This window comes from Haliotis cracherodii, unplaced genomic scaffold, assembly GCF_022045235.1.
Source record: "Haliotis cracherodii isolate W230 unplaced genomic scaffold, xgHalCrac1.p SCAF_15, whole genome shotgun sequence".
NCBI lineage: Eukaryota > Metazoa > Mollusca > Gastropoda > Lepetellida > Haliotidae > Haliotis > Haliotis cracherodii.
The window spans coordinates 28941632-28969429 of NW_027266270.1; the positions used below are offsets into that span (position 1 = coordinate 28941632).

At 42.3% G+C, this 27798-nt stretch overlaps 1 protein-coding gene across 1 annotated transcript; it reads left to right on the forward strand.

Annotated features, from left to right (window-relative positions):
- On the forward strand, positions 1-27327 carry LOC139462493 (uncharacterized). Its single transcript, XM_071244252.1, has 25 exons — positions 1-144; positions 1526-1593; positions 5026-5110; positions 5588-5785; positions 6493-6720; positions 7480-7671; positions 8362-8598; positions 9297-9362; positions 9673-9794; positions 11058-11121; positions 11433-11636; positions 12196-12414; positions 13541-13606; positions 15048-15169; positions 17181-17271; positions 17401-17595; positions 18065-18295; positions 18611-18667; positions 19265-19386; positions 19861-19975; positions 21204-21331; positions 21925-22006; positions 23960-24160; positions 25122-25364; positions 27021-27327. The coding sequence occupies exons 1-25, from the start codon at positions 60-62 to the stop codon at positions 27092-27094; spliced, it is 3495 nt and encodes a 1164-aa protein (XP_071100353.1). The 5' UTR covers positions 1-59; the 3' UTR covers positions 27095-27327.
- Positions 27328-27798: the final 471 nt, after the last annotated feature.

The following is a 27798-nucleotide window of genomic DNA, read 5'->3' on the forward strand; positions in this document are numbered from 1 at the left end:
CAGCAGCAGTGAGCCATATTGTACTGCTTGATTTGTCTCTTACATACTACTCAACAGCGATGCTGTGGACTTTGCTCTTCGCCTCCATCGCCGTGGAGGTACACAGCATTGATGTTGGAGACTGCATCTGTTATCAACCATCAAGTATGTGATTTCTATATATATATAAATATACCTAGACAATAGCTTAGCATCGATTGCTGTATACTTTCATTCAGAATAGGTGTCGTTTGAAAGTGTATCTTGATTTATATCCTGACGAAAAATGATTGTTTTGGTTTACATAAACATATCTAAACTGAAATCATTTTATATATTGTAACTATTCCGCATTAAAAAACAACAACAATCAAGCAAAATTATCTGGCTCCCTATCTGGTCCCCTATCTGGTCCCCTGTCTTGCCCTACACTCGCCCGAGAACATTGATGTAACATGGCCTCACCGTCTTATGTACCACGACCAACAACACTTAAACGGTCACGAAAGCTCCTAATTATTAATTTTGTTGTGTGTGATATATACATAATTTGTGGTGGTGGTGGTATATGTGCGTGTGTGCGTGCGTGCGTGCGTGCGTGCGTGCGTGCGTGCGTGCGTGCGTGCGTGCGCGCTGAACATAAAAATTAGGGATCATACATATTTTATGTTCAATGTTCTATATCCCCCAAACTATGCATGACCCCTAACTTCTTTGTACAGTTTATTACATAGTTCTATATATTGCATAAGCCTGTTTTTTTTTTAACTAGACGGTAAACATGTCCAGCATGCGATGATGGTATAGAATCTCAGTCCAAATCCGAAACGAAATAATTCCATAATCTGTCATCATAAACAGTTATCATTGTATAAATCATAAAATAATGCAATATGCATTGTATCACTGGTTTTTATGGTTAGATGTGAACACAATATATTTTGTGCATTGAACAAGAACATCTAAAAACTACGAATTATTTATTCAAGATTTGGTTTTATTGCAAGATACATATGTGTACGTTTGGATCGTTTCTTAAATGTATTGGCATCATTCAAATGCAAATTTCTTGAAAATAATAAAAATTAGTTTACTGATTTACTAATTCCGCGATCCCTCTGCAATTCTGCGGTAAGTTACATTTTCTGCAAATCTTTTTTTGCGATCGCGTAATCGAAGAATTCGTCTAGGACTGTATTAACGACGAATCCCATTTTCTGTGAACGTCTTTGAAATATGATCATCTTTGAGAAGTACATCTGCCTGAAATTGTTCAGAAACATCCTAAGTTGTGCAAAGTGTAGTCGGTGACGTGTTATAACAATGACAAATTCCTGAAGATTTATCACATACCTGCACTATGCTTATGAGCATAATTCTGCAATGTAAGAACATATTGTTGGATAATTCTATGACCTCTTGTGTTTTATTTAGGTTTTGTCTTTGTATATTGCCTGAGGATTTCTTGCAAATAAACTTCTTCTTTTCTTCTTCTGGTGGGTAAACATGACTTGTGTCTACTGTATTTTGTTTGTTCTCCACACAGGATCACCTATTTGTGCCAGAGTCATCGCTAAAGCTGAGACATACTTTACCATTACGACATCGATAGGGGTAAGTAAACAGTGTACAGTGTAGAAACAGGTGGTGTTTAGCCCAGTTTGGAAAAGAAGGAATACCTACCATTCGTTACCGTCTCGTGTTATTCCGGGATAAGCCGAATAGCGCCTCGTGCCCCTCTCGTGGCCATTTATGCGACTGGGTTCCGTCTAAGCGCAAACGGGCATCGTTAAAAGAAGGGTCAACTAGTTGCGTATAATTCCCCCATTTCGTGTATATTCCAAATGTAATTTAAAACATATCGGGACTTACCGTATTATACAGTATGGCTGAACACATTTAACTGAATCAAGGGTATATTTTTAGATGCAAGACATGTGTAAAATAAAAAATTGAACGAAGTACTTGAAGTCATACGCGCAGTCCGATTAGTTTGTCGTATTTTCGAACATAACATTCATCGTTAAGGGGACGAGTCTTCTTGCAGGTTACGGAAACGGGCGAGTGGGGACCTACATGGGGTCGACATGGTGATTGCGAGAGATTGTGAGTTTGGTACAACGCCTGATTTAGCATTGTTCCATCAACATCACGACATGAACAGAGTTCTTCACATATGTAACCATGTGAAGAATCGAACCCGTGTCTTAGGCAGAACTAGCTAACGCTTTAACCACTGCGCTACCGAACCACCTCAACTGGATATGAAGAATGTATAATAACAAAATGTATTTTGAATTGTTTAGATTTAGTACGTTTTATTGCCTTTTATAAGATAGGTACGCGATAAATTGCAAAGAACAATGAAGAACGAAGCGTGGTTTATTTTACGATAAACATTGTTATATCATTGCGTCATTTCTGGAGATTCTAACATGCGCTCGCAACTTGATGACGTCGTATATATGTCGACGTTATTTTTGAGAGGGGAGTGTCTAGTGAGTTGTTCCCAATATATATGGCTGGGAAACGCAGATAAACGCAATGACCGAACGAGCGCATTCCAAAGCGGTAGAGGTATGGCAATCGGTACTGGGAGAAGAGATACAGGTAATCGACGTGTGGATTGTGGGGAAATACGGGAATTACCCACCTGTGCATAAATGGACTTGTCCGACATTACCGAGGTCGGATTCTATTGAGGGAGTCCTTAAAGAGGCTGTACATAATGTTGATATCTCATATAAGAAATAAACGACTCGTGGTCTTTGTATATTTCTTAATTAAGTGTAACCCCAATCATTGCATTTATCGTCGTGAAATAGAGTACAGTCCGGTCTTATGGAAATGAAGACAAAATAGAACTTTCTTATATCGTTTTCAAACAAGAAAATTTTTTTTTTTTACTTTAATTGGTCACCTCATATCAATACATCCGGCGCAACGTGTGTCTATTTCAAGTTGGGACGGTCGGGTAGCCTAGTGGTTAAAGCGTTCGCTCGTCACGCCGAAGACCCGGGTTCCATTCCCGACATGGGTACAATATGTGAAGCCCATTTCTGGTGTCTCCCGCCGTGATATTGCTGGAATATTGCTAAAAGCGGCGTAAAACCATACTCACTCACTCACTGATATCGGTGTTCTGTGTTCACGTAATGGTTTAAGTTTCGGTTATTTTCAATGTAAGGGAACAAAGAGGGGTCAGTTTCTTTTTCCGAAATGTCTGAAAATAACCACAAGAGATCATCTTTTACATCTTGACTAGAGAGCGATTGTAGACAATCTGATATTTACATCTTGACCAGAGAGCGATTGTAGACAATCTGATGTTTACATCTTGACTAGGGGCTGATTATAGACTATCTGATGTTTACATCTTGACTAGGGATCGATTGTAGACAATTGAATGCTAACATCTTGACTTGGGACCGATTGTAGACAATCTGATGTTTACATCTTGACTAGGGACCGATTGTAGGCAATCTAATGTTTACATCTTGACTAGGGACCGATTGTAGACAATCTGATGTTTACATCTTGACTAGGGACCGATTGTTGACAATCTGATGTTTACATCTTGACCAGAGACCGATTGTAGACAATTTGATGTTTATATCATGACCAGTGGCCTGTTGTACATAATCCGATGTTTACATCTTGAGCAGAGACCGATTGTAGACAATTTGATGTTTACACCTTGACCAGTGGTCTTTGTACATATTCCGATGTTTAGATCCTGAACATATAGCGGTGTGATGTTAAGTTCTACCACACGTTAATGTATATATGTCAGATTATATTTCACTGTTTATTAATTAAGATACCCTGCTTCTGCTATATCTACATAGTGTCCTAACTATCATAGCTTGAACTACAAGCACCAGGGAACCCTGACTACCGATAAACAGATAATGGAATATTTGTAAAACCTATCCATTTGTGTTCAGGGTACTATATGTGCTTATATACCAGTATACATCAGTAATAATGACAACATATACATGCCAGCTGGAATTCAAATAATCATAACACAAGTTATACAATGATATTATGTTGCCAAAACAGTATTGCTGTTGAACGTTTGAATGCATTTTCAAGTTCAATACAGATTATGCCAAGCCTTAGTCCTGAAACAGGATTATTGCAAGGTGAGATCTCTGTCTGGCTTATAACCAGTGCAGAGGAAAATAACTCGCTCCAAAGTTGTCACGCGTCAACAAACTTGGAGTTGATATGTCTACCTTTTATATCTTATTGGTAGACACGCTTCTTGTGTGAAGAAAGTGACCCATTGAAGACCAAGTGTAGGTAACGCTGTCAATTGACAAAGGGGCGCTGTCAATGACACGCATAATAGTTGCCAGCTAATATCAACAGAGACCCAAACACAAACGCGTTTATAAACACATTAAAATTAAATATAGTGTCCCTGTTCTATGGTCTGAGAAACATGTAACCGTCGATCAGTCTGTTTTCACCTAAATCAAAATGAACGTCAAACGTTCAGATGCTGGATTAGGCAATACGTTTGTCCTGTTTTGACAACCGAAGATTTTTTTAAAAAAAGAAAGAGACTAGATTCAAAACCTCCGAGGTGACATTGTAGAAATGCATATGATTTGCTCTTGACAGAACTTGTATGTTGTACAATGTACGGGGCCTAGTCGTCTGAGGTACTGCAAGTCAAGATCTAGAATTTCGTCCCGTATATTAGGCTTCGCAGAAACTTGTGATAGCGGGTCCGAAAACTCGAATTATGTTTCTAGGTTTGTCAAGACCTGCTTCAGGTTTCCTACCACATCACACTGACAAGCCGTGATTTAACTGGAATAATGGTCAAAGTGGCTTTAAATCAAACTCACTCACTCACTCACTCACTCACTCACTCAGGGTCCAAGATTGAATGAAACATTTAATACTGGCGATTACAGGTCTTAGAGTTAGCCCTTTTTAACTAACCTCGGCAGAGAGATATTTTGGTGGATTATGAAAAGGGTATAATCTTACTCAATTTAAGAACCTCCTAACTAAGAATTCCCATTTCAGAAAACGATCGTATCGGCATCATTTGCCAGTTTAGGAGACGAGTCGGCATGTCCTCTACAATGTCCTTCCGATGTCGTGCTACCAGGTTAGACACATTTATGTCCTTTTTCTTTTCTATGACAAAGTACATGAGACTACACTGTAGAATTCGGAGTTTGTTGGTAGATGTGACTATCGGCCTGGGATCCGCTGACTTTGGGCTTGAATCCCAGAATCGCCCTGATAATGATCTTAGTTTGTGCGGCGCCTATCCGCGTTCGTGTATTTTACCAAAATAGCAAAGATGTAGGAGTGCCACACTTTGTGCTCTCCTACCAGATTAGGCTTAACCACTGTTCAATGCGGCCACGGTGTTAAAGCGCGCGCACACACACACAGGCACGCACACACACACGCGCGCACACACACACGCAAGCACACACACACGCAAGCACACACACACACACGCTCTCTCTCTCTCACACACACTCTCTCTCACACACACACACTCTCTCACACACATTGTCACTTATGCTAACAACAAACTAAGGTTAACTCATTTTCTTTTCATTATCGTAATAAGACAGCCCCAAGTGTACCGCAAACATCGTGTCTACCTACACCCATACCAAGGTAAAGGCACAGTTTGGTGCAACATGCATTTACGGCCTTGATCATACCATATCCTTCAGTGATGCCAAGGACTACTGCGTCAACAACGGGCTCAAACTTGTGCAACTGCAGGATCCTGATAAACAGAAGAAGGTCTTCGAGGCAACAAGTAAGATACACATTGACACTACCTTTTCTAACACAGACCCTATAGTATGTGTATGCGGAATCAATTCAGTACCCAGTATTCAGAATAGGTCTTCAGCAACCCATGCTCGCGGTAAAAGACGACTATTCTTGTCGTAACGGGATCCGGTGGTCAGGCTCACTGACTTAGTTGATGCATGTCATCGATCCCAATTGCGTGGACCGATCTCAGGATCACTGGATTGTCTGGTCCAGACTCGATTATTTACAGACCGCCGTCATATAACTGGAATATTGCCGAGTGCGGCGTTAAACAACAAACTAAACAACTCAGTACAAGGAGGACGCGGGATCGTCGAGGGTCATTAGGGATAATTAAGGATCATAAATGGTCATGCATGGTCATAGATGATCATAAAGGACTACGAAGCCTTGGAGGCAGTTTTTGCACAGGAATAAATTATACTATGTTTCCCTCATGATTGTGGGTTCAAGCAAGGTTTCAAATAAAAACACAAAATAAATGAATCTCTGTTAAAAGCAGAGGCCGTTGTACGAGTCCGACTACATCATAAGCTTGTGTTTATGAACCACTATCGGTTAGTGGTGATACCAGGTGTTCGCGAAAAGTCGAGCGTATCCTGCCACACCGGTTGAGCATATATTATACCAAGCATATATAATGTTTTTAATTACTTGGGATGTTTCATGCTTTTATCTTTTCTGTAGACTGGATGCAGCACTGGATGCACCTGGAGAAGACGTCCGGGACCTGGCGCTGGGGAGGAGCAGGAGGGGAGGTCATGACAGACGCTCGATGGGAACAGAGTCAGGATGCTACGAACTTTGACAAGGCATTCACCATGACAACGCCGAACCAGAATAAATTCCTGTGGAAAGGGGGGGACAACAGTTCGTCATATCGTCCAGTGTGCGAGGGGGCGGCTACAGAGTGTGGTGAGAATATTGATTCTGGATTGCCTGGTCCAGACTCGATTATTTACAGACCGCCGTCATATAGCTGAAATATTGCTGAGCGTGGCGTTAAACAACAATCAATCAAACAAACAAACAACCAAAACAAACAACATTTTCATTGCTAGGGTTTCGAACGTTGATTCGATTCCTGTAAATCTGTTTAGTTCGCGTGTTTCGCCAATGTGGTAAACGTCTAAGACCCGCGTCACTTCTGTCTTGTCTTCCAACTGAAGAATACCCCGTGGTGTAATTGAATAAACTGATCAAAGCGACGTAAAACTTGACTCACTAACTCTTACTCAAAAGGGGGCACGGGTGGCCAAGTCGTCTCAGGTGCCGCAATTCGCTGTGCAGGGTTGCGTCTTTTGGGCACGCCAGAAACCTATGATTGTGGGTTTTAATCCCGGTTCGCCCCGATTATGTCTTTAGGTTTGTCAGCACCATACCCATGATCTAGTGTTTCACAGAAGTGGTACACACCTAAGACCTGCATCACTTCGGGCTTTCCTCCCACATTAAGCTGACACGCCATGATATAAATGGGATACTGTTAAAAGCGGCGTTAAACCCAACTGACTCACTCTTACTCAAATCGTGGGGTAGGATGTACTTCTGGTTGACCACTTCCCGTTGGCATGTTTATTTATTTATGCAAGGCCGGCGGTTCAAGCCGAGCGTTGGTGACGGGTCAAGCTGTTTCAAGGATATCAACACATTATTTGAAAATTTAACCAACAGTTCCAGGATCTCAGGGGTGTGCTGCAACCTTCACTGAAAGTGTGAAGAGTGGAATTGTTGATGGCAGGTGCTTTTATGGGGTCAGTGCTGGCAAGAAATACCCTGAAGCCCGATCCTCCTGTCAAAACAATGGCCTGAAGCTGGCATGGGTACAGACGCAGTCTATACAGGACTCTGTGAATCAGGCTACGGGTAAGAAGGGCAGCTTATGGTTCACGATGTCATGTTATTTATCTTAAGTAGCCTGGAATCACATCTGAAAATGTGCCCATGTTTTGGTTACATTTGTAATAAAAGACGCAATTAACAGATTTCTGTGTGTGTGTGTGTGTGTGAGCTCGTGGTTCTGTTTGTTTCTAATTCATATTTCACTGCCAATAAGCATATGACGACAGCGGCATCTTGGTCCAGGAGAAGAGTCCGTGTAGTTCCCTAGCATCCCATGCGTGTCGTAAGAGCCTAGACTGACAATTAGTCCCACAATTATAGTTATCTTTTTACCAAATACATATCTACAAAATATAGATAATAAAATCCAAACGGAGCCCAGAACAATCCTTGCCAAATCATTCTCGACTTGAGTTGGACTCCTTTTTAACATTTTTCTCTAAGGTCTGGGTGACAGACCAGTTAGAGCCCCCCAAAATGAGAATCGGGTGCTTGGAATGTGTGACCTGGGTAATTGTGTGTTACCGCACGTGCATTGTTGTTCACGTTGCCAGCCACACGTTTGCCTTGCCTACACTCGGGCACTGATATTACTAACTGCAGATTAAAACACAATTTACTCACTCGCGTATCAAGCAACCTTTAAGGGAAATAGTAGAGCCGACCAGACCATGTGTATTTCCTGAGTATCTCAGTCTCTGGGATTGTTTACAGGCCTGAAGCAGTACTGGATTGGCCTGGAGAAGATAGGCGGAGCGTGGACCTGGGTCGCTCCAGATGTGAGCAACAACGTGGACGCCTCTAGTGATGTTGGAGGACGTTGGCAGGGGAACAATGATGCCTCAAACGCTTATGTGAAAGATGCGAATCTGAAGAAAACAAACGGAAACCCAACACGGGACTTTGTATGCGAAGGGGCAACAACATTTGTAGTTACATCAACTGGTACAGGTGATGTTACATCGTACATTGGACCCGTGAAAATCCAGGGTAGAATAAGCCTTCAGCAACCCATGCTTGCAGCAAAAGGCGACTATGGTTGTCGTAAGATCCAACTAAGAGGATCGGGTGGTCAGGCTCGCTGACTTGGTTGATGCATGTCATCGTATCTTAATTGCTTTGATCGATGGTCATGATGTCAATCACTGGATTGTCTGATCCAGACTCCAGGCTCAGAGTCAGTATATCGTGTGTGAGTGTTGTATCCATGTTAAAGTAGGACATGGTATCTCAGTGGCTAGCACTATTAAATCGGCAACCCGGACTCGTCCAAGCCACACACACACACGCACGCACGCACGCACGCACGCACGCGCGCGCGTCGCCACATAAGTGCAATAATCTTGAACGCGGCGTTAAACCCCATTTCACCTCAACTTCAATAACCTGTTGGGGCATACACTATAAAGCGTGTGAGAGTGGTCCCACATATGCGTGGTGCAAGTTGTCACGTGATAGAGAAAAGAATATCCATGTATATATATTGGCACAATGGCGTGCGAGTTGGTTGTGTTGTTTCATGTTTTTGCAGAAACTACATACAGCGAGATTCAAATCTACTGAAGGTACATAACTTTTGTATATAACTCTGCTAAAACAACCACAACGATAATAGAGCATTACATTGTGTTTTTCTGGCCGCGTTTCAGGCTCTCCCTCCGCCGGCTCCTGTCTCTGTGTTAACGATGCTTCTGCCACGGCGTTTTCGACTTCAGGTTGAGTAACTCAATATGCTTTCGTTTATCCTGTATCAAATTCTAAGGTACACTTCTATTTCTTATAACCTAAATTTAAGGACGCAAGTTTCAACGCCACATCTTGTCCTGTCTGGATGTACAAGAGCGGGCGCAGTATTTTATTAAGAAGGGTCACTTAAATACACTTCACACAAATATGTCCGAAAGGTATCAGCGTGCTGCAAGTGTAACATCTGTCTGAGTTTTTAGCGTCAGTCTTAATTCTTGAGTATTGACAACAAATATGTTGCCTTACTGACGACACTTTCATGTCCTATATCTGATACAGGGGGTGTTGAAGTGGTCTCAGTGTCCACCTGTTTCAATGCGACCGGACGCGTCCGAACTGGTGATCTGTTCGGCAGCTTGGCAACTCTTACTTTCTACGAAGTGAACCGACCAGGTCTGAATGTAAGAGCCTTTATTTAACATTATTTTGAGACTGTGGACTCGGGTATGTACCTTCACGCTGTAAAGGACAAACGACTAAATGTCGGAGGTTGTATTTGGTAGTTTCGTCCCACTTTACAGTATTGAACTTAATCGTGAACTAACTTATACATCACCTTAGGACTATTACCACATACCGTATCGCAAAAAATATAGATCCTGAAAGGCAGTGATATTATGATACCAACGATCCGTGAAGGTCCGGGGGTAGAATAGGTCTTCAGCAACCCATGTCTGCCGTAAAAGGCGACAATGCCTGTCGTAGGAGGCGACTAACGGGATCGGTGGTCAGGCTCGCTGACTTGGTTTATGAATGTCATCATATCCCAATTGCGCAGATCGATGCTCATGATGTCAACCACTGGATTGTCTAGTCCAGACTGGATTATTTATAGACCGCCATCATATAGCTGGATGCGGCGTTAAACAACAAACAAACAAACAAATATGATGTCAACGTCAATGCTTCACAGGTTCTGTCCTTCCACTTATCATTCTCAACTCCCTGGGGAATATACAACCCAAGCTGCCTACGGGCGCTAGGGATTTTTTTACATCCGACTCACATACCGGGTACCCATTCCCTGCTGGGTGAACAGAGGCACATTTGAACTGCTGAATGTAAGTCACTTGCCCAGGGTGACACCACACGTCTTGACACTTGTGTTTCGGGTGTAAGTACGTATTCATGTTTCCGCCATCTGTCCATCTGCCATCGGACGGGTGTGTTCCTTTGAGTGCACAGGGTGTATGTACTGTACACTAGGGGTATTGACAACACGGTAAAATATATATACATTGATAGTCCCGAGGCTGAATAACAACCCGGTCACTAGCGGGATACGATCTCAGCACCTGGCGCTTTTCGCCACTTGCACACTGCGTCTCCAACATCCGTTAACAACTAATTCCACGTGGAATGATCATCGTTGACAGATACAACATCCTTGAAGCATTGGCGACTTAGGAGAGCGTATGCATGTTTAAATCCTAGAGAAAAGTAATGTGTTGTAATATTTTGAGGTGAAACACGTTTGGACGTCAACATCTGTTCATGGACGTCAGTTACGCTGTCATGTGATGCGCGCTCTTCAGTGAACGTGAACTTAACATTAAAAGATGTTTCTAATGTATAATGTTTTATTTGCACGAAGACAACGTTACCGTGTCTCGTATATGAATGAAGCACATAGATAATTTATTATTATATCCATTATTTCACAGACGGTGTGGGTGCTAAGCACCCATCTTGATGCAGGAGCCAGCACTTACTGCACAAGTGGAGGAGGTAGGTCTACCGGAACTCATTGCAGAGAGGGGTAGTCGATACAAGCAGGTTATCGCTACATTCTACATAATCATTTTAATGATATCTCTGTGTGTTTGCTTAACGCCGCACTCAGTAATATTCCAGCTAGATGAAGGCGGACTAACGGGATCGGGTGGTCAGGCAAATTGCGTGGATCGATGCTCATGAAGTCATTCTCTGGGTTCTCTGGTCTAGATTCGTTTATTTACAGACCACCGTCATTTAGCTGGAATATTAAACGTAGTTCATAGTTCATACGTCATAGTTCCGTCCACTATTTACCTCATCAGGACCAACGACGACTATCAATGCTCAAGGCTGCCGGGTGTATTTCTCGGAGAGTGTCGTTGAGGCTGTGGTTGACGACAGGTGTATCTATGGCGTAAACAGCAACGTTAAGCGGGTCGCTGCTCGAGCTCTGTGCGAAGACAAGGGATTAAGACTGGCCTGGGTGGAAACACAGGCTACCCAGGATAAAATATCAGCTGCAACAGGTAATATAAAGACCAAATTAGTTTTCTGGCATAATCCCGTGTCAGGCAACATTTCGATGTCTGTTCAAAATCAATTCGCCATTGGTTGGTACCCCTAAATGAGTCAGTTTGAGGGAAGTATAGGTCGTAATTTTGTCCATACGTCAAATATATGCTTAATTACGCGGCGATTTCGACCAGCACATGAATCAATTTGCAGACTGAATTATGCAGGGAAAGGACGTCCTGGTGGAACCATACAAATATTATATACAACATAAGCATATCTTATAGTGAGTGAGTGAACGGTATTGCAGTTATATCAACATGTCGGCACATCAGCTTGATGTAGAAAGAAACACGAAGTGGCGCAGACTTTTCCCACTTTTGTGAAACCCCCTTCCTACCAACGTATATAATGTTTATGCAAACAGCGTTTCATAGATATTACTGGAATATTGCTGATATCGGCGTAAAAACTCACGTACTCACGTACTCACTCACTCAACCACGCGCACCCAACCAACCTCACTCACTCAACCACAACCAAACACCCACTCACTCACTCGTATTTCTGCAGGTTTCAGTCAGTATTGGGTTGGCCTGGAACAGATAAGCGGAACGTGGACGTGGCTATCAATAGACGGTAACAACAACACGGACGCCTCTAGCGACGTGGTGGGACGTTGGAATGGGAACAACGACGATCAATACGCTTATGTGCAAGGGCCGAAACTCAAGAGATCTAATCCAAACCCCTCGAAGAAGGTCGTATGTCAAGAAGTAGGGAGAACCATTGGTAAATGTTTGGAATGCAAGCTGAGTCTGAGTGAATGGAGTTTTACGCCGTTGTCAGAAATATTGGATCTAGGACAGGCTTGTTTCTAGTGGGTGCCAGACACCGAGTGTTAGTATCCAGCACTGATGGTTTAACGGTCGTTTTTTTTTTTAAACCCATATATCATTATTTCCATTATCCTGTCCATCAATGTATTGTTTTGTGATATAAATGGCTAAATTTAGTAAGTTTGGCGATGTATATATTTGTGTTTGTGAACTTTGGAAAACAGTTTGCAAACTAATTTGTAAAGTTCGAGAAACTGTTGGCGAGGAATAGAATCGGTTTCTATTCTCACTAATACTTTGGCCAACATTTATAGCCTTTTCAAACTCAGTTTTGACGTGTGAATGGTTGGCTAATTTATGTTGGTCGCATACAACAATCGGATACTGCGAAGACAGCACATGATTTTTACTTCGGTCTGCTACAAAATGGCTTCGACCGCCTCCGTGGTCAAGTGGTAGAGCGACCGCCCGGAGAGAGGAATGTCCGGGCTTCGATCCCCGTTCGCGTCATTACCAAAAGACGCTAAAAGATGGTACTTGTTTGATACCCTGTCTTGCGCTCGGCATTAAGGGGCTAAAACAAGGACTGGTCGACTCGGAGTCAGTATGTCACTTTGGCGGTTATTTTAAAGAGAGTATATGGTAATTGGTGTTTTTTCCCGGCATGTATGTTTTGAAGTGACACGGTGTGTGTACCTTTCCCCAAAATTCGTAATAGTCACTGTTGGCGCTACGATCGAGCCTGGACATTCCAGCCTAGTTCGGGAAGGATGGAAACTGGACTTTTACAGTCAGTTAATTCCCTTGCCTCGGGAAGATGATGTTTCCCTGACTATAGAGACAGCATGTTGAAACTAGGGAGGGAAGTCCTTATCCTAAAAGACGTTCCCAGTAAATGTCGATATGACGCTTGTTATAGTCATGCAATGTGTCCATTTTTAACGTCGTGTCATCCGAAACGGACAAAGGTATGGCTGATAATAGGTCCAGGGTATTCTTCATAACAAAATGGAGATTTGAGACGCAGGATATTCAAGAATAATGCCTCTCACACAACCCTTATTTGTTTACCCTCGCAGATGGTCCACCCATTGGCACTTGCATGTGTGTCACCGCAGCCCTATCCCCTGCATTCTCTTTCTGGGGTAAGTAAACCTCATTATCTCGAATTCCTGGTGACGAGGTGCTAAATAGACATCGAGTTATCCGTACTTCGATACAAGCAGAGTACGTATTTTGGACCATAGTGCCGACAAGGGATCTATCGAGACCATTAACTAACGTCGTCTTGAGAGGTAGTAAATTTCGAGTTAATAGGTTTGCGCTGTACCTATAAATCAGTCACATCACGTAAGTCGAAATAGCTTTAAGTTATATGATCAGCGTTTCCATACACACATTGTGCCATCGGCCGCATGTTTACAACATAGTCCAAAATCAATATGGAGTCCTTCTGTAATTTCCATACAATCCAACCGAAGGTCAAATTCAGTTATGGTGACAACATCCTAAAATTAATTGACTCTATGGATTTCTTTCTAAAGAGTTTGATTTTGGGGGTTCAAACGTTATTATATAAAATAAAGGATAAGTACGGTGGCCCATAAGGGACATGGAGTCTGTTTTTCCATATTTTGATATTTCACTTACTTTTACCGTAACCTTTTGCAAATTAACACGATTTGTCTTACAAATATGTGATAAATCATGTGTAAAGAAGATATTGAATCGTTGAAATATGAAACGAATATGTCAAAAACTAAAATGAAAATGTCAAAAACAAAAGCGAAAATGTCAAAAACTGAAATGGAAATGTCAAAAACCAAAACGAAAAGGTCAAAAACTAAAATGAAAATATTAAAAAAACAAAAGCGAAAATGTCAAAAACTCAAATGAAAATACAGAAAACCGCCGTGGAAATAGTTTTCTGTTGTTTCATTTGAGTTTTTGACATTTTCGTTTTTGTTTCTGACATTTCCATTTTAGTTTTTGACATTTTCGTTTCACATTTCAGCGACTCAATAGTTACTTGAAAGTACATTTTCCATGTTTTCGGTTGTTTTAATACATGATTTATCACATATTTGTATGACAAATTGTGTTAATTTGCAAAAGGTTACGATAAAAGTAAGTGAAATATCAAAATATTGAAAAACAGACTCCATGTCCCTTATGGGCAACCGTAGATTTGATAGGTACTTTTATTAATCGATTTTAGATTTTAAAGTGTGTCTTTTTTCATTTCTTTAACTTAGGCAGAATCAACTGGTCAGTGTTTGATCCAATATTCGCCCAGATAATTACAATTAGTTTGTCCGCAACATTTCCGTGCAGGTATGTGTGTGTGTGTGTGTGTGTGTGTGTGGGTGGGGGGGGGGGGGGGGGGGGGGGGTGTCTCCTTGAAAGCCGACGTATAACTCGAAGCCGAACTCACTGGAATGTACTGAGTCCCTGTAAGTTTTATATTAATAGCTATATAGTGTCATTCTGGTTTAAGGACAAAAATGTAGGATGGATGGATAGCGGATAAGCAAAAAAGAAAGTAAGTACTTTGTTGCAGCATTGGATGAAACTTTTCTTTGACAGGTATCCCTGAGACGGTGTTAAAAGGTGAATGTTTTCCAAGCGCTGGGAGCGGTAGGACGGGCGACTTCTTCGGACAAACTGCCTCACTTGAGTTCTATGAACTGGTGAGACCAGGTTCTGGCGTAAGTGCATATATTCTCACACCACACATATATAACGAATACAGAACATATTCATTGATGCGTGGGAATTCCGAGTAAGGAAAATTATTCTTGTCGTCAGAGACGACTAAATGGATCGTGTGTCCTGGCTCGGTGACTGTTTGCATGTTACCGTATCTCAATTGCGTGGTTCAATGATGTCAATGGATTGTGTGGTCCAGATTTGATTATTTACAGAGCGCTGTCATATTGTTGGATTATTGCTGAGTCCCGTGTTACACAACAAACAAACACACATTTATTGAACCTATCGACTAATGGTACGAGTTGTCACATACAGTAAACTACGTTTATAACGAACATTCTTATTACGAACTAACGGATATAACGAACTTATTTTGTTGGCCCCGGTCATTTGTGTATATATGCTGTATATATGCTTGTAACGAACTACGGTTATAACGAACTAAAAATCGTGGTCCCTTTTACTTCGTTATAACCATAGTTTACTGCATGTCTTCGAGTGACAAAGAGAGGAAATGATTTTAATGCGTGAGAATGCAGGATGACGTTGTTTAGGTTTACGTCGAACTTGTAAACACAGACTCACAACGGATTGTTGGGGGCGATTCTAACACTGAAATCACCAATTTACTTGAATACAGTGATTTGTTTGTTTGCTTGTTGTTTAACGCCGCACTCAGCAATATTTCAGCTTTATAACGGCGGTTTATAAAAAAAATATCGAGCCCGGACCAGACACTCTAGCGACTGACATCTAAAGTATCGATCTACGAACTTGGGACAAGATGACATGCATCAAGCAAGTCGGCGAGTCTGACCACCTGAACCCGTTAGTTGCCTCTTTCGACAGCCATGGATTGCTAAAGACCAATTCTAACCCGGATCTGCGAGGGTCGTATACAGTGGTCCTTTCATTTGAAGTCCTAAATTGCCGAGAACCGAAAAATATGGAATGCATCAACGTTATTATTTTGTTTATTTTGAACACAGTTTTGTTTAGTTTCATATTTCATTTCAAGAGAGACAATTAACCTCAATTAAACCGCGACAACATTGAAATACATTATATTTATTAATTAAGTCTGCAGCATCCTGCCAAAGAAAATCTACAACAAGTCTTTGGCCTGGTTTGGCTTTTGGCTTTACCTGGAAACTATGTTGGGCAATGGTCAGTTAATAACTCGTAGGAGAAATGGTAGGGGATTTGGAATGATGAGAAAAAGCAATCCTCGAAATCCTCAACAAAGTCAGAAAGGACGAATTGGTATTAAGACCCATTGGGCCAGCGTGAAATATGGCTGTCAAATAGCCGTTGTATGGTACACATTCTGAACGTTATCAAGGGGGTGATGAACTCCTATATATTACTATATATTTGCAGCGTTTTTTATAACATTTCTAAGAAAAATAACTTGGGTCAAAGACCTTCTCATGTTCAAATAGAACAAAAATTCAAAACCGGCCTGTTTAACACAGTTGAGTCTTACCGATTCATTCAATTTCAGTATCCGTCTCAAACATGCAATTGTTGAAGTCAACACTAATTCTCATTCTAATAACTTTTATAAATATATGGGGGCGATCGGGTAGCCTTGTGGTTAAAGCGTTCGCTCGTCACGCCGAAGACCCGAGTTCGATTCCCGACATGGGTACAACGAGTGAAGCCCATTTCTGGTGTCCCCCGCCGTGATATTGCAGGAATATTATTGCTAAAAGCGGCGTAAAACCATATTCACTCACTCATAAAGATATGTAAAGCATATCCGGTGGACCAAAAGGGTTCTCACTCTGCCTTGTCCTTTTTGGAACCGATTGGAAACAATCATACATATATATGTCATGGGGTAACAAGCTTCAGTGTATGATTGACCTATGAAAGAATACATGCATATCCTAGAAGAAGACTGATGTTGGCGTAAGTGGAAGTGAATTATTAAATATAAAAATATTATAAAAAATGCTACCATCTGATTCATGTCCATCATGTCCTTCATGTCCTTTGTTTCAGTCTGTTTGGGTGCTTAGCAGCAAACTGAGCGAGGTCTCAAGCCAGAGATGCGATACTAACCTCTTGTGCACAGACGAAACCCTCGTTCGAAGTAAGTCTCGCAGAACATTCTCATACAGCAAAAAACGGCTCCATTTTTGTTGAACAAATTGCATTTTTCAAAGTAACTCCGACTGAAATCTGTTTGCTTTCGTTACTTTATATCTACTTTCTTTACCAGACAGCGACAAATGTTCTACAAGTTTTGCCGGCTACGACTGCATGAAGTCAAATACTCAGTTCGGTAGCACCTGTGTCTACGGTCTAAATCACGTACTGTCCTACAGCCAAGCCAAGGCCTATTGTGAGGACAACGGCCTGAAACTGGTGCAACTGCAGGATCCTCAGAAGCAGAAGAAGGTCTTTGAAGCCACAGGTAATTGTCCATTTTGCTTAAATTTTTATCGACATGTGCATTCCGTGCTCATAGAGCACAGTCACTGAGAACGTTTTCTGAAATGAAACTCAAGTTAATGATCTAAATGGTCGGCTCTAAGATGACCGTATTTTATGAATGACTCTGTAGTAAACGAGCACTTCATAATACAGTAAACTACGGTTACAACGAACTCAAAGGGACCACTAATTTTAATTCGTTGTAACCGTAGTTCGCTATAAGCAAATGTACGGAATATATACAGCAAATAGACAGGACCAAAAATAGTTCGTTATATCCGTCAGTTCGTTATAAGCGTGTTCGTTTTAACCGTACTTTGCTGTACTTAATATAAAGGACCACGAAGCCACGGAGACCCCATGTCTTCCCCGTTATAGTGTGTTCAAACAGAAGTTCAAAGCATATCATTCTCCATTTAGGATGTGCCATGTTTACATCTCCCCTGTAGGGTATAGCCGGCACTGGATGCACCTGGAGAAGACGTCCGGGACGTGGCGCTGGGGAGGAGCAGGAGGGGAGGCCATGACGAACGCTCGATGGGAACAGAGTCAGGATGCCGATAACTATGACCGGGCATTCACCATGACAACGCCGAGCCAGAACAAATTCTTGTGGAAGGGTGGCAATGAAAGCTTGTCATATCGTCCTGTATGTGAAGGGCGGGCATCAGGATGCTCCCGTAAGTAAAGAAAACCAAACTAGAAATTATGTATGTATACTAGTATCGCTTAATGTAATAAGGGCATATTATAAAACCATTGGTTTTCTGTATATATTACATAAATTAAAAGAAAAAAAGAAAATATTTGAAGTTTGTTTCGTTCATTTTCTTTCTCCTTTTTTTATATTAATAAATGGCTCGCAGTAGGTCGATACACATTTTCTTGACGTATTCATTGATTCATGTGCATATGCATCTTCCCGAGGCAAGGTAGTTAACTTGCCTCGGGAAGATGCTTCATATGCTTATTTTAATATGTTTTTCTTTGTACAGATCGAGGAACCTGCATGTGTGTGAACAGCCCTACGGCTCTTGCATTTGTTCTTCCAGGTAAAGAAACGTCTCATATATCATGCATCCCACCATAGGAGAAACAATGTTTGTAGATCAGACATGTAATTAAAGACTCATTGTGAAGACATCAAACCGTTAGGGATAGCAACATCGATATCTTAATTGGATGTAACGTCGTTTCGGAGTTACTCCTTGCCTCTTCATCATGCCCTTCCGACTGCTAAATGCACATAAAAAACTTACATGTTGCAACATTTGAAAAACTATTTAATTAAGATCAGTATCAGAAAAGCAGTTAAAAATATAAAACGTCAGCTCCAGAGATTAACTCGATTATTGGGCGAAACATATTCCATTAGGCGTAAAAGGCAAAATAGGGGTTTAAACTACGTACATGAAACACTACAATCAGTGACGACTCCAGGTGTTTGCGAAAAAGGTAAGCATATCCTGCTCTACCGGTAGCACCCGCCACTCAAACAATTTGCATAAAAAAGTAACTGTTTATATTTTCCGTAATTTGAAAACATTTCTTTTTGAATTCATAACAATTTGAAATGCCTACGCTTCCTATGTTTCCATGTCAATGCTACCTGTGTCAACATGTAACGGATGCATTTTGAATCCCTGCAGCTGCCCTGAAAGTGTTGAGCAAGTCAGATTGTTACATAGCCACCGGAAACGTTACTGACGGTACAACCTTTGGGAGGGACGTATCAACGATGTTCTTTGAACTGACGAACGCCAATGGCAGTGTACGTCAGACAAACTGTTAACTACTTTGTTTTTAAGTCTCTTAGAGTTCTTTGACAATTGTAGGAGTGAGTGAGGTGGGTTTAACGCTGCTTTTAACAGTATTCCAGTTATATCATGGCGTGTCAGCTTAATGTGGGAAAGCCCGAAGTGATGCAGGTCTCAGACGTTTACCACCTCGGTGAAACCCACGAGCACGGGTATGGTGCTGACAAACCTAGAAACAATCGGGGCGAACCGGGATTCGGGACCCACAATCATAGGTTTCTGGCGTGTCCAAGGGCGAATCGCGGCGCCTTAGACGACCCCTGCCCCATGACAGTTGTAGGAATATATGATACATATCGATTAAAGATTGAAGATAACAAAACCTTTCTCTTTTCGTCACGTTTCTCTGTGTGCTTTCTTTCGTTCAATTCATGCTGTTCAAGTCTTCAATTGTTAACATATGCCTATACCTTGCATTCTTCTTTCAGTCCGTATGGGTACTGAGCAGTGACGTCGATCAGAGCCCATATTCAAATTGTGGCCGTTTTGAAAAGGATGATTGTCTCTGTACAACGGGCGTCGCGACGGGCGTCGCTGTTTACGGTAACGTTGTTCAAATACATAGTGCTCGATCTCATAGTGCACTGATGGGATGCATAGTGTGTATTTGTGTTCTTATGTATGTATGTATGTATGTATGTATGTATGTATGTATGTATGTGTGTGTGTGTGTGTGTGTGTGTGTGTGTGTGTGTGTGTGTGCGCGTGCGTGGGTGGGTGGATGGATGGATGGATGGATGGATGGATGTATTTGAGTTTCCAAGTGAGGGTAAATAATGCTTTAATCGGTATTTCACATCACAGTAAACTGTTTCTGTCATATCACAGTGGGACAAGCGGAGTTAATAACCTTGTCCAAGGATACAACACAGTGACTTGCGTGATATGGCATCATGAAATATATAGAACATTTGAAATGATTATTGATGTTACAGGCGTACTGTACTATTTACCATACCCATGTATCGAACATTATGGCTTTGCTTACGAATACTCTGTACTGATGAGGAAGGCCATATTTATTTCCCGACTCTTCATTGACGATGGGATTATATTTATTTTTCAAGCAGATTAAGATGGAGTTTTTTATTTATAAAAACTATAAGCTGTGTATTTTACACACATACACATACCGCACACACTAAGAAATGAAATGGTACACCCCTAAGTACACCAAATGAGTATGTTAGTGAGTGAGTGAGTATGGTTTTACGCCGCTCCTAGCAATATTCCAGCAATATCACAGCGGGGGACACCAGAAATGGGCTTCACACATTGTACCCATGTCGGGAATGGAACCCGGGTCTTCGGCGTGACGAGCGAACGCTTTAACCACTAGGCTACTCGACCGCCCTACACCAAATGAACAGTGATGGATCGAACACCAGTACAGAGTCGAATGTACTAGCTCTGCCAGTTTCTATGTTAACGGCGGAAATTGAGAGATATCGACACGATCGTTTGATGGGTTGTTAGAAATGCGTTTTATTTCATATTTTGAGATACCGTACATACCAACCAAATCTTACTGTTCCAGGCCAACCCAGTACAGGGTGAAACCTGCAGAAATACGAATGAATGCGTGAGCGAGTCAATTCTGAGAGCGTGCTTGCATGCATGCGTAAGTGAGTTGTGTACGCGTGTAAATGCGTGAGTGAGTGAGTGTACGACATGTGTCAGTCCTCTGTGTGTTTGTCCTGACTTCGGTAGTTTGCATCCCCTCTTTTTCAAAACCCTGGATCCTAACTGATGGTCTCCTGATTGCTTGCAGGAAGCCAAGTCACAGTGTCGTCGTATATCGGGGGCACCTGTTACCGGGCTACGGGGGACGAGGTTGCCGGTGATGATTACGGCTTCCCAGACCTAAAGTTTGTTGCTTTGCAGGCCGATACCAACAGGGTAAACATGTAGAATATGAACAGCTATTTATTTTGTTGTCAATTACCATGCAATGTACAACATTGATCTTAACTGATGACCGCGCTCTGAGAGATCCCGCAGTTGTGCTTTGCAAATTTTATGATAGTCAACGTCCACAATCAATAATTTCCATAGGCATTTCCCATACATTAAGATAACTTTACGTCTGCCATAATACTTAAATCGCTCTGTGTTTGATGCGTATTGGCAGACAGCTATTTGACGGCGGTCGTGAAATAACCGAGTCAGGTCCAGATAATTCAGTGATTAACATCCTGTACATCGATCAACTTAATTGGGATACGATGACCAACCAAGTCACCGAGCCTAACCACCTTATCCATTTAGTCGCCTCTTACGACAAGCATAGGTTGCTGTGGACCTGCTCTAACCAGGAACCCCACTGGGGTCTAAGTCTTGTAAGCGTTGTGAGATTTCTGTCAGCATCAATTTCTCCCAACTGTTGCCGATAAACATAAAGAGTTTATTGTTCTGGTGGTACACTGTATACAGAACTTTGTAATAAATGTTTATATACAATTATTATTAACGTTTTCTCCGAACTGTTCCAGATATTGTTCATAGAAAAGTCGGTCCTAGCGAAGGAATCGGATGTGTCCAAATGTCCGTGTGTTGACCAGACAGTGTACAAAGGTAGACACCTTCCTCTTGAAACATATTAACACTTTATATCATTAATCTTTAAACTACCATGACCACTGTACATAGCAAAGATATCACAATGTTCGGGAAGGTACGCCATATATATCTGCTTACCGAAATGTTCTTGTGGCATCAAACAAGAAAGCTGCCAAAATATACTTGTCGTATTATATTTAACCATGGGCGTTTGGCCCTGGAGTCGTAACACCTGTAAAGAATTAGAAATAGATCTATCCAGCTTACGTATGAGCGAGTGACCTGCCTTTTGTAGTTGTATTGTGACTTGTCAGCTTGATGTGGGATGAAGTCCCGAAGTGATGCAGGTCTTCGACGTTTACCACTTTGTTTGTTTGTTTGTTTGTTTGTTGTTAAACGCCGCACTCAGCAATATTACAGCTATATGACGGCGGTCGGCAAATATTCGTGTCTGGACCAGACAATCCAGTGATTGACATTATGAACATCGATCCACGGAATTGGGATCGATGACATGCATCAACCAAATCAGTGAGCCTGACCACCCGATCCCGTTAGTCGCTTTTTACGACAAGCATAGTCGCCTTTTACGGCAAGTATGGGTTGCCGAAGATCTATTCTATCCCGGAATCTTCACGGGTCTTACCACTTTGTACCACCAGTAGCACCGGTATGGTGTAACAAACCTAGAAACATAATCAGGGCGAATCTGGAATTCAAATCCACGAGCATAGGTTTCTGGCACGCATAGGGGACACAACTCTTCACATAAAATTGCAGAGCCTTAGACGACCGAGCCACCCGTGTCCCCAGATTTGAACGAGATTGGTACCGACCTACCCTTTTTATCTTTATCTATCCGTAAATGACCCCAACCGATATTCAACCGAGTCGAAGTTTTAAACTTTTTGTGTTTTTGGACGAGTATTGATGTCTGTGATATCAAACGACACAACGGTTAGATTGTATTATTATTGAAAAACATGTTTCAGTTTTTAAACAGTTAAAACCAGTGTCTCAAGTAAACAGTACAACTACAGCTGCAGTGGTGTCGAGGTTAGTGATGTCATTTGATTGTGACATCATAGTAACCGATGACGTCACATTGCGGTACAATTTCATTGTAGCGATAACCCTTGGAGATATGGCTTGATTTCACCCGAGCGACACCTCCCCGTGGTAGCCATTTTTTGGATGATATATTCCAGTGTTTATTCATAGGCATCAAATCATCACAAAAAGGGGGAGGATGTGAATAAATAATGGTGTATCACAACCATATTCCTCGGCGCATAATCGTATCAGATAAAATAGGAATGATGTTAAAATGTTACTTCTACAGTAGCTCATATTCGGGATATCCGACTCAGAGGTCAGGAGAATATTTTTGACTATATGAAGGTGTTACGTGAAGGATAAAGCACGTCCGAGAATTTTTTTATGATATTCAAAACCCGAGAGGGTGTTTGAGCTAGCTTATGAACCGAAAAAAAAGAAACTTAAAACAACATGAATAAACAGTTTTATGTTTCAAACATACTGTCCATGAACCTTAGGAAACGGACGTAAAATATCTGTTGGTGGCGTACTAAACTTGGAAAAAGTCATTCTTAAAAACGTTGTGATTTGTCAGCGCCTCTGTGGCCTAATGGTACACTCACTGGACTACAGAAAACATTTGTCATTGATTTTACATTTCATTACATTGTGTTCAAATGCAAAATATATTTCTACCGAGAAACATGGATATGTTACAATCTAAACGAAACTTGTATTAATCAAATCCAGGGGATATATTAAGACATCATATAGCAAATATGCCTGAAATATCATATAAAATCCCGGGGATATTACAGCATCCCTATTTATGAGATTAAATCCCCCTGGAGAACAATAGCATAACGTCACTGGAGTTTTATAATTTAAAATAAGTACGTACTTACTTATTGTCCACTCTGTACTTCCCAGGTAGTGCATCTTGTACTCAAGTATTCCAGCAAAGTCTGCCGTCGGCAATGGCCCTGACAGCAAAGATAGGTGGCCGATGTCTCTATGGCGTCGACAGTACGATGAACTACGTGGAGGCCAAGACGTTCTGTGAAGTCAACAGTTTACGCCTTGTAAGAGTGGAAGATGACACGTTCGCCAGCAAACTCGAGGACGGAATAGGTAAAACTATGTGATATTCGTTTGTGTAATAAGATAAACCACCTGTTCCCTGGATTTCGTGCCCCTAAAAGAGAATACGTCAGCCATATTCCAGCTATTTTTCTGCGATCAGTTGTTAATCATGCTTGGGATGGACAAACCAGTGACTGAAAGCATAAGCAACGCCCAATGCCATCAGGGCATGACGAGGCGCCATCAGGGCATGGCGAGAGGCCAGCAGATCATGACGAGATGCCAGTGGGTCATGGCGAGACGCCATCAGATCATGACCTGAGACGCCATCAGGTCATTACGAGACGCCATCAGGGCATGACGAGAGGCCAGCAGGTCTTCGCGAGAGGCCATCAGTAATGGACCGGTCACTGCTTCAAGACGTTTCAAGATGTTTTTGCCTGAAAGAAGAAACCAAGCAGTCTTACATTTTTCAGAATACCCTGTATATCTGGTATGTTTTGAAAGCCTCAGGGAACAATTTTTTTTCTTGATAAAAAATCACTGTCCCCACAGAGTATCCTATTCTTGTCATACGATCAATTTTACAAATATTAGTTTGCATTTAACTTATCCACTGATGAGCAGGAACCATTCACATTTTCGCGAACTCCTAGTAACATCACTCTTTGTTAGTGTTTCATAATCTCATGTTCGTGGTATAGTCGACTATGCTTTTGGCAGAGAATTTTTATGAAAATGGAAAGGGTTTTGTCATTTTTATTGACGTGTTCCAGGAGTTGAGCGAAATTAAAGAAAAGAAAAACAATATTGTTACTTTGGAAAGAACGATTTAGAATTAACCTCATTTCCGATTAGTACTGTAGCAATGCACCAAGAAACCAATAGTAGAACGTAAATGGAAATCGAACCCGGTTTTCATCATGGTATCGAATGTTTGAACTACTATGGTAATTACCACGGAACAGGTTTGAACAAATGAATTACTTTTATATGTGTTGATGTACAGGTTTTCAAACATATTGGATCTGCTTGGAGAAGATCGGTGGGACGTGGACCTGGGTTGCCCCAAGTAGCAGCGATAACAAAAATGCAGAGGCTGACGTAGCAGGACGCTGGCAAACACCCAACATGGCCGCTAACTTTGACCGGGCGACGGTTCACGCCAGTAGTGGAACAAAGTTCAGGCTGAAAGGAACTAACGCAAACAGTAACAGAAGAGTTATATGTGAAGAAATCGTACCATGTTCAGGTGAGTCTCTCTGCACCTGTACTGAAACAGTGAGCGCCAGAGAGCGTGGATTGTTTGATGAATTGATCAGGTAGTGTTGGTGGATGGTGGGTGTTTCTTGATGGATGGAGTGGGTGGTTGTTACGTGGATGTGGCAGGAGGTTTCTGGGTAATGGGTCAAAAAGCCGTTGAGGATAGAGTATGTGGTGGTTGGGTGCATGTGGGAGTCGGTGTGGGTGGTTGTTGATGGATGTGGCACGTGGGGGTTGTTAGTGGATGTGCCATGTGGTGGTTGGTGTGGTTGGTTGTTGGTGGGTGTGGCATGTGGTTGTTGGTGGGTGTGGCATGTGGTTGTTGGTGGGTGTGGCATGTGGTGGTTGGTGTAGGTGGTTGTTGGTGGGTGTGGCATGTGGTTATTGGTGGGTGTGGCATGTGGTGGTTGTTGGTGGGTGTGGCATGTGGTTGTTGGCGGGTGTGGCATGTGGTGGTTGGTGTAGGTGGTTGTTGGTGGGTGTGGCATGTGGTGGTTGTTGATGGGTGTGGCATGTGGTGGTTGTTGGTGGGTGTGGCATGTGGTTGTTGGTGGGTGTGGCATGTGGTGGTTGGTGGGTGTGGCATGTGGTGGTTGGTGTAGGTGGTTGTTGGTGGGTGTGGCATGTGGTTGTTGGTGGGTGTGGCATGTGGTGCTTGTTGGTGGATGTGGCATGTGGTTGTTGGCGGGTGGTTGTTGATGGGTGTGGCATGTGGTGGTTGTTGGTGGGTGTGGCATGTGGTGGTTGTTGGTGGGTGTGGCATGTGGTGGTTGTTGATGGGTGTGGCATGTGGTGGTTGTTGGTGGGTGTGGCATGTGGTGGTTGTTGGTGGGTGTGGCATGTGGTGGTTGTTGTTGGATGTGGCATGTGGTTGTTGGTGGGTGGTTGTTGGTGGGTGTGGCATGTGATGGTTGTTGGTGGGTGTGGCATGTGGTTGTTGGTGTGGGTGGCATGTGGTGGTTGGTGTAGGTGGTTGTTGGTGGGTGTGGCATGTGGTTGTTGGTGGGTGTGGCATGTGGTGCTTGTTGGTGGATGTGGCATGTGGTTGTTGGCGGGTGGTTGTTGATGGGTGTGGCATGTGGTGGTTGTTGGTGGGTGTGGCATGTGGTGGTTGTTGGTGGGTGTGGCATGTGGTGGTTGTTGATGGGTGTGGCATGTGGTGGTTGTTGGTGGGTGTGGCATGTGGTGGTTGTTGGTGGGTGTGGCATGTGGTGGTTGTTGTTGGATGTGGCATGTGGTTGTTGGTGGGTGGTTGTTGGTGGGTGTGGCATGTGATGGTTGTTGGTGGGTGTGGCATGTGGTTGTTGGTGTGGGTGGTCGTTGGTGGATGTGGCGTGTGGGGGTTGGTGTGGATGGCGGGTACAGGTAAGATGATATTTCAAATTGAAGGTAATATGGTTGTTGCAGGAAATGATGGTGAATGAAGCAGGGTTCAGTTGTTTTGGTGGACGGATGGGATTCTTTTATGGATGGGGCATGATCCAGTTAATACTGCAAGATGGGAAATAATGTTGGCAGGTATATCACTGGCTAAAGATAAGTTTTCAAATGCACGCAGTATCCAATCCCAACAGAGTAACAGAATAACAAGTAGGATGCACAAGCTGCATATCATATATTTATGCAGAATATTTGTGTCAAGCAGGCGTACGTTCAGTGGCACAGTTCCTAGTAGCACTCCTGTGTGCTCTCATCTCCCACCTCGTCTCGAAGATGTGAAATTTCCAGCCATGACCAGCCTGTCCTTAGACGTCCTTCGTGTGACTTTAGCTGTCGTTTACAATGAAGATCTGTCAGTTTACTTTCCATGTCTTCATTCTCGAAAGGGTTGCAGATCGGATCTATTCTTTAAAATATTGTTAATAATTCGTGATCTCCATTTCTGGTCCTTGTAATCCTGCTCTCTCAAACATCAAACTGTTGAGTTAAGAATACACCATGACACATTTGAATAAAGCAATCTGTCATACTTCAAAAGGCTTGTTTTACCTTTTGCATTTTGGGGACTCCATAAGAGCTTGTGTGTTAGTGACATACTGAGACTATATTTACCAATCACACGTTGATTAGTAGGTGTTGAATATATTTACAACTGAGTGAGTGGCCGGGGTTTAGGCCTTTTGTAACAGTCAGTCATATGACGTAATATGTCAGACTACCCGTGAAAATCCGGGGTAGAATAGGTCTTCAGCAACCTATGCTTGCCGTAAAAGGCGACTAACGGGATCGGGTGGTCAGGCTTGCTGATTTGGTTGATGCATGTCATCGTATGCCAATGGCGTAGACCGATACTCATGATGTCAGTCGCTGGATAGTCTGGTCCAGACTCGATTATTTACAGACCGCCGTCATATAGCTGGACTATTGCTTAGTAAGGCGTTAAACAACCATCAAACATACAAACAAACAATATGTCAGACAGC